The sequence below is a fragment of the Sinocyclocheilus rhinocerous genome, unplaced genomic scaffold, assembly GCF_001515625.1.
Source record: "Sinocyclocheilus rhinocerous isolate Xijiao unplaced genomic scaffold, SAMN03320098_v1.1 scaffold1243, whole genome shotgun sequence".
NCBI classification, from domain to species: domain Eukaryota; kingdom Metazoa; phylum Chordata; class Actinopteri; order Cypriniformes; family Cyprinidae; genus Sinocyclocheilus; species Sinocyclocheilus rhinocerous.
This window is the reverse complement of record NW_015626033.1, coordinates 1,263,671-1,279,299: the sequence shown is the minus strand read 5'-3', so window position 1 is coordinate 1,279,299 and position 15,629 is coordinate 1,263,671. Positions and strand designations below refer to the sequence as shown.

The window sequence follows — 15,629 nt, the reverse complement described above, 5'->3', positions numbered from 1 at the left end:
CCCCATATGTCTACGTCACGATGTGGGAAGATTTGCATAACGCCGCCCAAATGTTCATGCAAAGAAAGAAGGTGTAACTTTTATTCTCGCTGTAGTATTGTTGTGCCGCCGCTGCCATGTCGTGAAGGCGCTGTGTGTTTCGTTGTGAAAGCGAAACTACTTTGTTTGGCCTTCCAAAAGAGGACGATATCCGCTTCGTCATGCCTGGAGCTGATCCGTGCTGGTCGCTGAGGAAATACATCAACTTTCACCGTGGACGAAGCGGAGTCCAGCCCGGGGTCGTCACGTGTGGTTGCCGCAAGCACGCCGGCCACGCTGTTCTCAAGTCCGCCGGCCTCCACTCACTCTAGCCTGCCGTGTGTGACGCTGTGTGTTTCGTTGTGAAAGCGAAACTACTTTGTTTGGCCTTCCAAAAGAGGACACAACTAGAAATCAGTGGTTAAGTTGTATTTACAACACTGTTCCAGAGTCGCTCGGCTCGCTAATGTCCGTCCCATGCGCTGAAAGCTCTCTCCTCCACATCACGAGTAGACACGCCCCTTACTGCTGATTGGCCTCAAGTTTGTTTCGCTATTCGTCCCGAATCAGTTTTCTAAAGTGTTTTTGAAAAATCACATACCCTGCCTTTAAACCGCATAAACACATTTCATTACACCAAATACACCAAATAATGTTCTTTTTAGCAACATCATATGACCCCTTTAAAGGGAGAGTCACCAAAAACAAAATTCTGTCATCATTTACTCAATGACATTATTCAAAATATCTTCTTTTGTGTTCAGCACAAGAAAGAATTTCGTACAGGTTTGGAACAACATGAGAGAAAGTAAATTATCACAAAATCGTTTTTTGGTGAACTATCTTTTTAAGTTCAGTTCCGAAGCTAAGGGCGACCTCTGTTGGCTGCATGCAATTTTACAGCATTGTCTAAACACAACCAACAGAGGGCGCTCAATGAACGCTCTGATTCTGACCTGCTGCCTGAGGACAAGGAGGAAACATGTTGGTAAGAAAAGTGTTTTCTTTTGTAGTCTCACCATGAATCATAAAAATGTTACAACACGTAATGCAGAATAGTAGATGTTTGTTTCATTTTAGTGGCTTCTAGTGTTTTCCACCCAGTTCTGTCACAATAATACCAACATGAAAAGCTCATCAAACAGATATATTGATTATTTAAAATAATTACACAGCAAGTCTGTACAGAAAGGAAAGTAAAAACAGTCGAAAATATGTGTAGACATGAGTTTCTGTCTGTTTATAACCCTGCTGAAAAAAAAGCTTAAAAAAACAGCTGGTTTAAGCTTGAAGTAGCTGGTTTTATCTGGTCTCCCAGCCTGGCCAGCTAAAGAAGTGGTCAAGACCCCACTAAAACCAGCCTGCTGACCAGCTATAACCAGGCTGGATGACCAGCTAACACCAGCCAACTATCTTAGGCTGGTTTTAGATGTTTTTTGTTTGTTTTTTCAGTAGGGATGTAGTAGCCTAAGTACAGGTTATTTCACAGAAATTGCTTACAAAAGTGTAATTTTCATTCTTTCGCTTACAGACCTGCTTGTTACTCAGACAATAATCTTTCAAAGATGTGACGCACCAACCTGGCGAAATGTCAGGTCCAGTGATTGATTTTTCCTTAAGTGCATTGACTTGTGTAAGCATGTTTCCAGAATTGGTGCACCTCAACTTCTGTAAGTTGTGTAAACACGCATTTTTGCACGCAACATGTACAATAAGCTCAGCGAATAGATTGTGGGTGGTTGCTAGACTGAAAGGCCATCAAACTGGGTGCTTTTATTTAGGTGTTTTACAGTATGTGCCTCTGGTTGTCTTATTTTTTGTGTGTCTCTATGAGTGAATGGTTTACTTTAAAATCTTATGTGACTGAATGAGTTCATGCTCAAATATTTCTACAGCTTACTGTTACACATATTTTGTATTTTTTTTATTATTAAAATGTACTGTTGAATCAGAATAATTTACATTTGGCAAAGTTCTAGGATCTAAATGTTGAAATGCCTGTGATGACAATCCTGTTTAGTTTTATTTTTTTCAAGATTATCACATGAGACTGAGTCACAGGTATTGTGAGGATAAACAGATACTACCACGTGATAATATCTGTATGGAGAAAGAAAGAGAGAGAAAGGGGTGAGGGGAGGGGCAGATAAGCACAGATTGATGAAAGACACATTAAGATAAAGACTAAAGGTCCAGCGGAAAGTGAAAGTGCTGAAAGGAAATGAGTAACTGTGATAGATTGCAGGAGCCTAGTAAAGTAAGTAAGTATTGATGTAGCAAGGTTTGTCATGCTCTGGGTTCCCTGATGATAGTGTACTTCTTATAAACCAGCTACTTTCTGTGTAGAAGCCCTGGCACTGTTACACCTGTGTCAATTTATGTGACAACAGGCCTACAAAGGTAAGCCCAGATAAAAAGTGACTATATCTTCAGAGAATATTGCTTTATACAAGATCAGCACAGGTTTTTGAAGACCTCCACTTAAAGAGATTGTCTAAGATATTCAGGTTCTATTTTATTTAATTAATAAGACAAAATAAACCTTTTTTTTGAGCATGTTGTTGTGAGAAGACCTACTTGAACCTGGGAACAATTAATGACTTCTGGGAAGTTCTGTGTATTATGATAAAATACAACGAGTAAAATGAAGATGATTTACCATTGTCAGATTTATGTTTGAGGACTTTTAAAAACAGGATAGATTACTTTTTCCCTTCTCAATTTCCTTTCACGTAACTTGAAGGCTTTTAACTTGGTCCACGGATAGCCGAGTAATTGACATTGAAGTAAATTTGTCTAGTTTAACCAGCCTAAACAACTGTTTATAAATGGCTCCATCTAAAAGTTATTGTAAGAAAACACTTCAGTTCAAGATCACATTTTGGTCATATTGCTTTTTTGGTGTTGTTTAGACTTTAGTTTTGGGAGATGAGAGATTAGTCTCAGATTCCGCAGAACGCATTTATGGCATTTAGTTGCAAAAAGTGTAATATATGATGCATAGTCACACGCAATGACAGTTATTTTAAAAACAGTTATTTTAGTCACTATGTGTGTCTGAACAGTGGAAAATCTCTTTACTTTCAGTATCATACTGAGATTAAATTTGACCTCGTTCTAAAAGCACAAGCAGCCTGCAGGGATTTCCCAGAGACTGTAACAGATCCAAAAGATCATAACAATGTGAGCACAAACACAAACCTCCTATTAAAAACACTTGTCAAGTTACTTGTCGAGATAAAATTGGAAATAATTAGGAGCTTGTTTGTACTGCCGGTCATGTTCACTGACAGAAACAGATTGTAAATAATTTGTAGATAGTTTAGTAAATAATTTTTTCGAGATAAAATTGGAAATAATTAGGAGCTTGTTTGTACTCTAGGTCATTGTTACTGACAGAAACAGATTGTAAATAATTTGTAGATCGTTTAGTAAATAATTACATCTCTCCCCGTGACCTTGCAATGGCCTTTAGTGTGAAAACGGATAAAGAGACTTGTTCACTAGCTGTGCATGTACATGTATCTGTGATTTCACTCAGAAATAATGATTCATAAATCTGTATTACGTAATCAGATTCCAAAAATTAGGTACTTGTAATTAGATGAAATTATATTTTAAAATACTTGAAATCAGACTAGTTAATTTTTGTTGATTACATGATTACATATTATTCACTTAATAGCAATAAATTATTCATAATTTGTTGATTCTCCGTAATTCTTCTTTTTCATCTTTTAAATTGTACTTTCTAAAATAGCCTATACCACTACCTACAGTCAGAAAGTCTTCTAGTCTTCTGCGGACATTCACACAAAGATCAGTCACTAGTCGGGTGGCTGTAATTACACAGAAAATTGAGAAGCCAAACAGCATATCACCACTGGATTTAAAGAAATCATTTCAGTTTTAAGAAACGTTTTCTTAGCATTTCAACATTACATCAACTATGGATGAACTATGGTTATTTAATCATGTATTACTTTGTCTTTGGAAGGCTTTTGTCTTTCAAACACACTAAAATGCACAAATTCACATGATTTCTTATTTACATAAACAAATTAGGTCAAAAGTAAACTGAAAGTAATCAATGTGAGCACAAACACAAACCTCCTATTAAAAACACTTGTCAAGTTACTTGTCGAGATAAAATTGGAAATAATTAGGAGCTTGTTTGTACTGCCGGTCATGTTCACTGACAGAAACAGATTGTAAATAATTTGTAGATAGTTTAGTAAATAATTTTTTCGAGATAAAATTGGAAATAATTAGGAGCTTGTTTGTACTCTAGGTCATTGTTACTGACAGAAACAGATTGTAAATAATTTGTAGATCGTTTAGTAAATAATTACATCTCTCCCCGTGACCTTGCAATGGCCTTTAGTGTGAAAACGGATAAAGAGACTTGTTCACTAGCTGTGCATGTACATGTATCTGTGATTTCACTCAGAAATAATGATTCATAAATCTGTATTACGTAATCAGATTCCAAAAATTAGGTACTTGTAATTAGATGAAATTATATTTTAAAATACTTGAAATCAGACTAGTTAATTTTTGTTGATTACATGATTACATATTATTCACTTAATAGCAATAAATTATTCATAATTTGTTGATTCTCCCTAATTCTTCTTTTTCATCTTTTAAATTGTACTTTCTAAAATAGCCTATACCACTACCTACAGTCAGAAAGTCTTCTAGTCTTCTGCGGACATTCACACAAAGATCAGTCACTAGTCGGGTGGCTGTAATTACACAGAAAATTGAGAAGCCAAACAGCATATCACCACTGGATTTAAAGAAATCATTTCAGTTTTAAGAAACGTTTTCTTAGCATTTCAACATTACATCAACTATGGATGAACTATGGTTATTTAATCATGTATTACTTTGTCTTTGGAAGGTTTTTGTCTTTCAAACACACTAAAATGCACAAATTCACATGATTTCTTATTTACATAAACAAGTTAGGTCAAAAGTAAACTGAAAGTAATCAAAAAGTAGTCTGATTATATTACTATTAAAATGTGTAATGTAATGGATTATGTAACTAACTACAATTTTTGTCATGTAATTTGGAATCAGTAACAGATTACAATCTGTTAGTAATCTACCCAGCTCTGCTCATAAATATAATCGCAATAAGTTTTTTTGGTATCATTCACCAATAGTTATATAAAGCCACATATTTTTTAAAGCCTAAGGACTTCATTTGGACAACTTTAAAGGCTATTTTCTCAATATTTTGATTTTTTTTGCACCATCAGATTCCAGATTGTCAAATAGTTGTATCTCGGCCAAATATTGTCCTATCCTAACAAACCATACTGTACATCAGTGGAAAGCTTATTTATTCAGCTTTCAGGTTTGATGTTTGATGTATAAATCTCCTATCTCCAATTTTTAAAAAAAATGACCCTTATGACTGGTTTTGTGGCCCAGGGTCATATAATTATTATAATATAAACATAATAATGTTATGCTTAAAGATGCAGCCAATCACATGTCATCTAGGCCCATTTAACCAGCATTTTTAGGAATGCCACACTTGGATTTACTCCAATGTCCCACATCCATATTCTGAGACAATAATCTTTTTGTTTTGCTGTCTCACACACTCTGACTCAACTCTTGGTCAGATTAGATCTATTAATCACTAACCAGGAAACAAAAGATTTGATTTAGGTCTGCAGTTAGTTTCACTTCCTGTGATGTAACATACCTCACGAATCCGAAGCTGGAAGCTTTTTCCCTCGTGATAACAGTTGTACGTTTTTAGAAGGGACAAAATATCAGACCTGAAAAAGGGACAAGATTTAACAACAAGGGCTTTTAGTTAGAAGGCATGTTTCTAATGTTCAGTGTGTATCAAAAGTGGAAATCTTACTTTGCAATTACTTTCTCCTCATTCAGCCTCACATAGGAGGTCTTGTCAGGATCCATAGTGGGGTTCCTCAATAGAAAGGCTTTCAGCTAGAGATAAGCAAGACAATGGGAGAGAAAGCAAGGAGAAAGAGATAAAGTTAATAATGTCAAGAACAAGAACAATAATACCTTGTGTTATGTGATTTCAAAAATACTCCTAATCCAAATGAACCATTTATGTCACTATGAATCTTGTGCAGGAGGACCAAGTGAAAGTAATCACAGGAATATGAGGAAATCACATGGTCCTACAGTTAACAGAATGTGTAATCTTGCCATAAGGCTTGCCATGGCATGTTTTCAGACCTTCTGAGAGGTCACAGAATAGTAATACATTCTTCAGTGGAAAAGTTTTGAAAATTCTTCACACAGCTGTTTTCCTGATTAATACAAATCCTAGTAAATGCATCTGACAAGCTCCAAAAGAGAAAAAATCATCATAAAACTAGCCCGTATGACTTTAATTAATTAATTAATTAATTATTAATTAATTAATCATTTAATTATTATAGATATAATCATAATACATTTTTTCACACCATACTGTATATAATTATAATTTATTTTTTGCAGCTCTCAAATCTCTTTCTCTTTATCAGTATTCAAAACTGCCCCTCCATGATTTGTCACGTGAGAATTAGTGGCTGGTTTGAGACGTTGACTTTGCACTTTTGAATCTGGCACAGATGCATATGAGATTCCATTTTAGGAATCTGTTCCATATATTAAACTACAATATGGATTCAGAAGTCTTTCAACAATGAAAAATAACAGCATACAGGTTTGAGATGACATGAGGGTGAGGAAATCATGACAGGATTTACATTTTTGTGTCAAATGTGAATAAGGAATTGCTCATAGCCTGCATAATCTATATGTGACCAAGTTTTTAAAGATTCCTGCAGTAGTGGGCTTTTGTAAATGCCTCTCTATTATCTGTGTTCAAATGGCTTGATCCCGTGGGAGTAGCGACAAAGCACTGGAATTTCCAGGAGTGGCACAAGAGCTGGGAAGTCCCTCATAGGAGTATAAAATGACAGCAAGCCACTAAGCACTTACACTCAGAAACACTTTCATCATGACGCTGACAGTGTATGCTTTGCTGACTTTCACCCTCAGCATCCTTCTAACAGGTGAGTGTATCAGAACAGATGTACTGTAACTGAACTAAAACAATAACTGAGCACCTGTCGGGTTATAACGGAGTTGTCAAAATCTCTGCAAAACTAGCTGTACAAGTTTAACTATAAATTACTTTAATTAGAATAATAATTTAGATATTTTAATTATATACTATCGTTCAAAACATTTTTAATGCTTTTGAAGTCTTTTATGCTCACCCAGGCTTAATATATTTGATCAAAATACAGTAAAACAGTAATATTGTTAAATATTTTACAATTTAAAATTACTTTTTTAATGCCATTTATTCCTGTGGCAAATCTGAATTTTCATTACTCCAGTCTTCAGTGTCACATGATCATTCAGAAATCATTCTAATATGCTGATTTGTTTTTTTTGTGATACTATTTTAGGATTCTTTAATAGAAAGATTACAAAGAACAGCATTTTAAATATAAATATTTTGTGTCAAAGCATTTACTGTCACTTTTGATCATTTAAATGCATTGCTAAATAAAATTATTAATTTCTTTTTTAAAAAGTACAAAAATCTACATCATGGCTGTTTAATAATTTCACTTTTTATATTTTCCTAAATACAGTCCAAGTCGTGGAGAGCCAATATGTTCCAAAGACCTGTCAGTGTCCACAGGTCAAACAAAGAGTCAAGGGACCATTTTCAGATTTCAAAGTCACTCTAAAAAGACCTAACTGTTTACAGGATGAGATCATGTAAGTAGTTCACATACATTTTACTTCATAAGATTCTAAATGTACGTGCAGAATTGGGTTTACATATGCTATTATTTTCTGTATTTTTCATTAGAGTCACACGGCAGAAGAATAATAGTCTCGTGTGTCTCAGTCCAGATGGTCCCCAAGGCAAAAGACTGCTGAAATGTTGGCAAAGGTAAGAGAGTGTTATTGCTGAATGAGTCTCTAAACTACAGCACAGCATATCCAAAAATCACTCACTCCAAACATCTCCAAACATGATGGTGGTCTGCAAGTCTTAATCTGCTGAGCTTGATTCTACTGGGGGGTTTTTTTCCAGCATGCAAAATGATGGCAAGGACAGCAAAAAATGCATACGCCGACAAAAGCAAAAGCCAAGGCGAAGAAACAGGAAGCAGGTTAAATCCAGGAAGGTCAAGTCTTAACCTCAAATACTAAAGACACTGAGGCAAAGAACGTAAGAGATCCACAGGAGAGAATACTCTTCAACGCTTGTGCAAAGTGCTTTAGCGCTGCTGTACATTCATATGCACTAAACAAGCCAAGGACATAAGAAAAGGCTGAATTCAGAGGAGTGCACATGTGTATGGAGGCCAAGGGACAATAAAGACATGTTACAACAAGGACAGCATCTAACCTTGACATGTTATACAGGGATGAGCCCTGCTATGCAGGTCTAACGTGCCGGCCAGTCAGAAGACACAGCTTTATGTTCTTATAAATTCTTATACATTTATATATTCTTATTGTTCTCATAAAATATATATATATACCAAAATATACCCAAATGCAAACAAAGTACAATGCTGATGGTTTAACTTAATGTCAGGGTTTTCACAAGGATCCAGGCCTGGAGAAGTTACATTTTTGGAAATTCTATACTGTTAAAAGAACATGTTATACAGGGATGAGTATGAGCCCTGCTATGCAGGTCTAACGTGCCGGCCAGTCAGAAGACACAGCTTTATGTTCTTATAAATTCTTATACATTTATATATTCTTATTGTTCTCATAAATGTATATATTCTTATAAATGTGTGTTGTTCAGTGATCACAGAAAATGATTTTTTTTTACAGTTTACAGTTTAATATAAACTAATATAATAAACATGAACTAACTCAAAAAAAGAGAACTTCAGTGTGTTTCTCTACTTTCTTGTGTTCTCATGTCTGTTTACATAGGACTAAATTCTGCTATACAATTCTTAAATTCTTGTCTTAAATTTAACAGTTTTGGATGTCAAATCATGTTACAGACGTTCGATACATAGAAATCAATATAAATGTAAAAAAAAAATAATAATAAATATATATATATACCAAAATATACCCAAATGCAAACAAAGTACAATGCTGATGGTTTAACTTAATGTCAGGGTTTTCACAAGGATCCAGGCCTGGAGAAGTTACATTTTTGGAAATTCTATACTGTTAAAAGTGCAATGCAATTGCAAAGGAACTATTAAACACTTAAATATTACTTGGTATAACCTAATGCAGCCAGATTTAGTCATTTAAAATAATAGAATAGAACAGAACAGAACAGAACAGAACAGAATATATCACATGAAGCACATGGTTATCCTGATTTGGAATTTTTTGTATATTCACTGGTTCAATGTGTGGGAACCCTTCAGTTTGAACAATTAATTCTAGATGGATACAGAAAAGCACATGATCAAGTAAAAACTTTCTGAACCATATAACCACTGACAGAACAATAGCATTCCAGACCCAAAACCAACATACACAAGGTGGTTGAGCAATCACCTCTCATTTACCTGAAATCATGTGACTCTGATCCTGCTTAATATGGCAAAACAGGAAATACTTTAAGGAGGGAAAGTGAGGAAGAACAAGAGTACAGTTCTGTGCAAACACACTCGAGAGACATTCTTGTGAATGACACAGCTTTAGAGAAATGGCTTTCAGGACTCTGCAATCAAATGTCTGCCTGCTTCTCCTAATCTCAATCTGCTTACACTTCATCACAGGTACAGTAGCATTTTAATACTTATCAGGACAGTTTACAGATTTTTGTCAGATATTGGTCATGGAGGTGATGTGGGTTTACACATGGTTTTATGTTTCTGGCTTTGTTTTTAGATAACAGGACCGCTGCAATGTCCCATCGTGAAAAATGTGAGTGTGTTGAGGAAACTGGCTCAGTGCAATGGAGAAAAATTACAGACTACACGATCAGACAGAAAGAACCTCTTTGCAACAAGGTTCAAATCATGTGAGTAAAAAAGCATAATTCCCTTTCAGGGGTATCTGAATGTGTTGTGATACATAAGATTTATGAGACAAGTGGATTTTAAGTGCAGCTTCTGAAAAAATGTACCTTTGATAAATTGTCATAAAAAGTGTTTGTCTAAAACACTTTTGCGGAAATCATGTATAAATTTGGCAATTCCGATCGAGTCTCCTTCCACAGATCATTTGCTTCAAACTGAAATTCTGTCTTCATCTATTGCCCTCATGTCACTCATAACTCGCATGACGTTTTTTTTTCATGTGGAACACGAAAGGTATTTTTATGTCAATGTTACTCTTTTGCATTTCTGAAAATGCTTGGTGATTACTGCCTGTCGTGGCAAGATGCAATTATTGTTTTACCATCTTTAAAAAAAAAAAAAAAAACATATTAAGTAAGTTAATGTGACCTCTTAATGTGTATGATGCCCCTGCCTCAAATCTAGTACTATTCTAATAAATTCACTACTTTACTGTAACTATAAGTCTGTAATAATTAACATACAATTATATCCCTCCTGGACATTTTGCAATCCATGTAATTGTTAACAATGTGTGAAGATATTACACGATATCTCATGTTGAGGCATGTCGCGAGTTGGGATAATTTATCTGGTGGGAAGCACAAAGCAAGGCCATGGCAAGATGATTTTTGCATCAGATTAGTTTCATTTGAAATTAGGCATGAGTGGGCATGATAAAACAAATAATACCACTGAACTCTGGAAATATGAGCTCTCTTATGGCAAAATCTAGTGAATACAGATGCAGCGGGATAGGAAATAGGAAAAAGGAAGAAATATGAAATGCAAAACTAAAATGTCTCACTTTACCTGGTTTAAGTTTGTTTTAGTAAAAACACTTTTACAATAGTCTAAGCATTAATAAAGCGATGCAAAGATTAAATTAATTTTCGGTATGATTAATATAAGACTTCAAATTAAGTTTGTTTGGAAGGGTGGCATGAGTAAATGCCACCCTTGATCAAATGTTGCTGTATCTTATTGCTTGCAGTGGTTTGCACACATTTAAAACACGCTGTTCTCCTCCACAGACTCCAGCTGTCAGGTAAACAAGCTTGTCTAAATCCAGACTCCAAGCAGGGGAAAAAAATGCAAAAATGCTGGAAAAGGTATGTCAACAACATGTTTCCCTCTAATGACACTGCAAACGATTTGATTATAATATTAATACACTCATTTAAAAAAAAAAGTTTCAATTAAGAAGTACACTGATTTCAAACCTCACTCTGTGGCACATATACTCATTCTAAAGATTCACTAGCTCCCCTCTCTGCATACCATAGCTACAAAAGCTATAACTGCATATTAATACATTAACAATATTGACAATCAAATACATAAAAAAAATATTGACAAAAAATATAAATAAAAATACTGGTTATATGCAGCACTTGAAGCCTTGCGTTTTACACATTGTATACAGTTGCTGATGCTTTCAGGGATGTTTGAGACAAGATAAATATGGTCTCTAGAGAATTTTAAGTGTTTACGTTGCCATTAATGGTGTGCATTGATTTAGGGTTGAGAATGTGTTTTAGCTTGCTCAGCTTTGCGGGCCTCCCCAATAATTAAACCCCTTCACTGTTCTATTGTCCAGGATTAAATTCAACACACAGAGGAGGAAGGTCTGTCTGCAGCTCAAGAAGAAGAATAGACCAAAAAAGCCCAAGAGGCTGTAATTCAACAGTCTCTACCTTTTCTGTATAGAAAGACTATGGGCCCTATTTTAACGATCCAAGCGCATGGTCTAAAGTGCACAGCGCAATTGCGCTTAAAGGGATAGTTCACCCAAAAATAAAAATTTGATATTTATCTGCTTACCCCCAGGGTAACACAATGGGTGTGTTTTGGGCGTAAAGTGCCATAAACCAATCAGAGTCTCATCTCCCATTCCCTTTAAAAGCCAGTTGCGCTCGCGCCATGGTGGATTCGCTATTTACATGGCGGAATTAGCAAGTGGAAAAACTGAACGCTTCTTTAGTGAGGGAACGGATCTGCTCGTGTGCGTAATTCTGATACATGCAAAGACTATCCATTATGAAATGTAGCCATTTTTATATTTATGTACACAATAATAATCTTTTACATTTTAATCCTTTAATTTTTCATTTTTAAAAATGTTTGTGTGCTGCTGCGCATCCCTGTGTGTGTAATAAGCAACGTGTACGCGCGTTGTTCACACGCTTATAGGCGCATATTACTAACGCGCTCTTTAAATAACAAAAAAATAAATATAAATATTGCGCCAGACTTCAGACCAGGTTTTTGTTGGTCAATGGCGCAGTCTATTTTAGTTGCCTCAAAATAGCAATGCGCCTGAACACACCTCGTTTTCAGACCAGCACGCCTATGAGCGCACGAATGAGCGCAAATGCATTTGCTATTTAAACAACGTGGCGCAAGACGTGAAAATGACAACTGTGTCGGGCTGAAACTAGCAAAAAAAACACTTGCGTCGTGCCTGGCGCCGCATTGCGCCGGTGTATGATAGGGCCCTATGTGTCTTTGACATTTATCCTGCCTGCTTTTTATTTGCACAGATAAATGATATATGTATTATGTAGATGGAATTTGTATATATTTTGTACTGTTTTTTTTCTAATAAAACCTTGTAAAAGTTTTTGCATGGTCTTTGTGCAATTCTCGATCTATTTTATGTCCATATTTGAAATAAAGCCATTTGACATTTAATTTTAAAAATACAATTTACACAAATTATCTGAAAGTGTCCCAATTTACCTGTACTCACCTAAATACAATCAACAAAAGCTTTCTATTCAGTGAAGGAAAATAATTTGAATATTCTATGAACTAACCCCACCTCTGTCTATGTCCATTCTCATTAATTATTAAATACGCCACTTTAGTCTCATGGCAAGAAACGCCTTTCGAGAAAAAATAAAAATAACACAATCTACTGTGTCTACCAGAAAGAATCCCACTTGTGCATTAGACTGATTTAAAAACAAGGGGTCATGTCTAGAGATGCTCTCCACCTGCATAAAGAAATTACACTGTGAAGCCCCCTGCCCACCACCCAGTCAATTACTGCAAACCAGCTGCGACTCTGCTGCAGGAATATATCAGCCATAGAGTCCTTAACCACTTCTGGATTTCTGTCACTATTTTGGAGAAGCTGGACGGATTTGAAAGACACCGGTAAAACACACAAGTTTCAAATAGGCTATTTTTGATTTGCTTTCATTATGAAAAGGAAACATACAGAAAATATCACAATCCTGACACATCTGGTAAATATGTGGCCTGTCAGATGGTTCACTCAAGTAGGCCTACAGTTTGTTTTGACAGCTGTACAAAGACACGCACCTGAGAACAGTTTCAGAAGAAGTCAAGGTAGCCTTCAAAAGAAGACAGCGGCACATAGGCTACAGTTCACCTGCAGAATTAATTAGAAAAAAAAAACATCTCAAATGAAACCATATCCATTCACGCACTCTTGTCTAGAGATCATATCTTTTCTGTTTCCTTGCATATATTGTCCTTACCATCTCATGAAACGCCGTTCCTTTGTAAGAGCCGACGAAGCCCAGCTGTTTTGTAAGACACAACGTCTTATCTTCCACTTCACCCTGCTGCTTCCTCGGGGAATAGACGGTCAAAATAACGCTACTCGTTGAGAAGAATGGCAGCTGTGTAAACCAATCCGACACTCCGCTGAGTACAGGAGCCAATCAGAGACGTCCGTGGGCGGGAGTCTTCTGCGGTTGCCCTGGGAAACGCCGGGACCGTTCACACCATTATTAGCATGTCTGTGAGATAATTACCACTATTCTTGCGATAACCACCACGAGACAATTAAGCTGCAAATGAAAGGTTGCCGTTAAATTGCATTCGGTCCACCTGTCATATTACAACTTCATTAAGCTGTAGGATTTTAATAATTTTTAAAGCTTCAGTTAAAATCAAATGTGTAAGGATTAACACTTAAGCACGCATATAAATGCAACGCTAGATAGTTTCTTTCAGTCTGACAACTGGGGCACATGAGCTTCCTGTTTTTAGCTCAGTCTGAGAATACCATCTAGGAAAATATGACACCGAAAGGTCGGATAAAATATTTGAGGAAGTAGATGCTTTGAGCTGCCAAGACACTTCCCTCATGGGAAGACAGATTTGTTTTAAAAGGGAAATGATTATATCAACGGCACTTGCCAAATAAGGGAACTTTTTATGAATTTAGAAACAAAGTGAATACACTGTAAACCTTATTTAAATACTCAAAATATTTCAGTGTGAACTTCACAGTGAATTTAAACCTATAGCCTATGACTCTCTTTCCCATATACATTGAAGAATAGTGCTTGCTTGGTAGCCTAACCAAAACAGTTTGATGACCACTGACTTCTGTTGTAAAAAAAAAAAAAAAAAAAAAATCTTCGGAACAACATGAGTAATGATAGGAATAAATGGTGACAGATTTTTTATTTTTGGATGAGATTAGCTATAGCTGCAAGTAGAGTGACCTCAGATTTGTGTTAAAATATCATTGTTTCAACGTCATTTGAATTGGCTTAAATTTAGAAAAGATCACATTTTAATATTAAATATGGACAGGAAATTATGACTCTCAACCATACATTGAATAAACTTAACTTCCCACAGAAGTACACATTAAACTGCACTTCTGCTATTCATCTGTATGGAGACAAATGGAAAGCATTGAACAGTAATGTTCACTAAAAGTAACATTAATCATCTTAATAGTGGCCCAAAAACATCTATTTAAAACAACAAAATAAGAGTTAATCTTTTGTGAATTCTAAGGTATAGCTATTTAGATCATCCAAGTACAAGGGCCTATGGGTATTCCCCACTGTCTTCATTTTGTATTAGATCATTTTGAGCTATTAAGGGGCATTTTTAAGCCAAAGAAGATCAAGGAAGATTTGCTGTATGATGATTTACTGGGTTTATTTGCATCTGTCATTCTCGTTATTGGTGCAGAAAGCATTATTGCCTGACCCACTGATGCTCAGATTTTTCACTCCAGTTCTTTTGAACAGTGCCCATGTGTGACTCTCCATTTGCAAATGCCAGTAAAACACTGAAGCTATTTGATTAGACCCACAGCACAAGTGCAAATAATTTATTTACTGTGTGATTGAATATTTTTCCATGAAGTACACCAAGAACAACACACATGAATGCAGCATACTCAAGTATTCAGGATGTTGAAGTCATCCATACAGGTTAATGGAGAGGAATACCGCCTGGGGGTTGCGGTCCAGTCTTTATGCTGAAAACCCTCTTGTCTGGGTCAGTATGATGAATGGAATCTCTTAATTGTATTGACGTATGGAGACTGGATGCAGGAGATCCAGGCTTAAGGTTACAGACTGGAATAAAAAGCAACTCTTTGGCTGACAGTGTTTAAAGGTTGTTTCAGGAGCTCAATCTTGTAAAAAAAAAAAAAAAAGATGTTAAAAACTATGAGCATATATTAAAAAAATTATTCAGGTTGATTCAGTCCTACTACATTACACTTTAATAAAACCCAGTTAATTTAGATGTCACTACACAAATAAT

At 35.7% G+C, this 15,629-nt stretch overlaps 3 protein-coding genes across 3 annotated transcripts in view; 2 read left to right on the top strand and 1 right to left on the bottom strand.

The window, feature by feature from the left end:
* The window catches only part of LOC107707254 (ras association domain-containing protein 4-like), a 25,637-nt gene extending 11,169 nt beyond the window's left edge, over positions 1-14,468 (bottom strand). The window contains exons 1-4 of the mRNA XM_016511244.1: positions 13,589-14,468; positions 13,410-13,479; positions 5,909-5,994; positions 5,744-5,819 (exon numbers count right to left, since the gene is read on the bottom strand). Of these exons, the coding sequence (XP_016366730.1) occupies positions 5,744-5,819; positions 5,909-5,964 (132 nt within the window). The 5' untranslated portion in view covers positions 5,965-5,994; positions 13,410-13,479; positions 13,589-14,468. The remainder of the gene's footprint in view (positions 1-5,743; positions 5,820-5,908; positions 5,995-13,409; positions 13,480-13,588) is intronic.
* On the top strand, positions 6,968-8,520 carry LOC107707271 (C-X-C motif chemokine 9-like). Its single transcript, XM_016511264.1, has 4 exons — positions 6,968-7,079; positions 7,671-7,800; positions 7,895-7,978; positions 8,123-8,520. Exons 1-4 carry the CDS (start codon positions 7,025-7,027, stop codon positions 8,226-8,228), a joined length of 375 nt encoding a protein of 124 aa, XP_016366750.1. The 5' UTR covers positions 6,968-7,024; the 3' UTR covers positions 8,229-8,520.
* Positions 9,655-11,862, top strand: LOC107707282 (C-X-C motif chemokine 9-like). The gene is made up of 4 exons (XM_016511272.1): positions 9,655-9,797; positions 9,910-10,042; positions 11,114-11,191; positions 11,680-11,862. The coding sequence occupies exons 1-4, from the start codon at positions 9,725-9,727 to the stop codon at positions 11,759-11,761; spliced, it is 366 nt and encodes a 121-aa protein (XP_016366758.1). The 5' UTR covers positions 9,655-9,724; the 3' UTR covers positions 11,762-11,862.
* Positions 14,469-15,629: the final 1,161 nt, after the last annotated feature.

Excerpts from the sequence above, each read along its gene's own strand:
- LOC107707271 (XM_016511264.1), top strand. The coding sequence starts at position 7,025 with ATGACGCTGACAGTGTATGCTTTGCTGACTTTCACCCTCAGCATCCTT. Across the intron at positions 7,080-7,670 it reads CCTCAGCATCCTTCTAACAG|TCCAAGTCGTGGAGAGCCAA; the intron begins GTGAGTGTATCA and ends TCCTAAATACAG. Across the intron at positions 7,979-8,122 it reads CTGCTGAAATGTTGGCAAAG|CATGCAAAATGATGGCAAGG; the intron begins GTAAGAGAGTGT and ends GTTTTTTTCCAG.
- LOC107707282 (XM_016511272.1), top strand. The coding sequence starts at position 9,725 with ATGGCTTTCAGGACTCTGCAATCAAATGTCTGCCTGCTTCTCCTAATC. Across the intron at positions 9,798-9,909 it reads CTGCTTACACTTCATCACAG|ATAACAGGACCGCTGCAATG; the intron begins GTACAGTAGCAT and ends CTTTGTTTTTAG. Across the intron at positions 10,043-11,113 it reads TGCAACAAGGTTCAAATCAT|ACTCCAGCTGTCAGGTAAAC; the intron begins GTGAGTAAAAAA and ends TCTCCTCCACAG.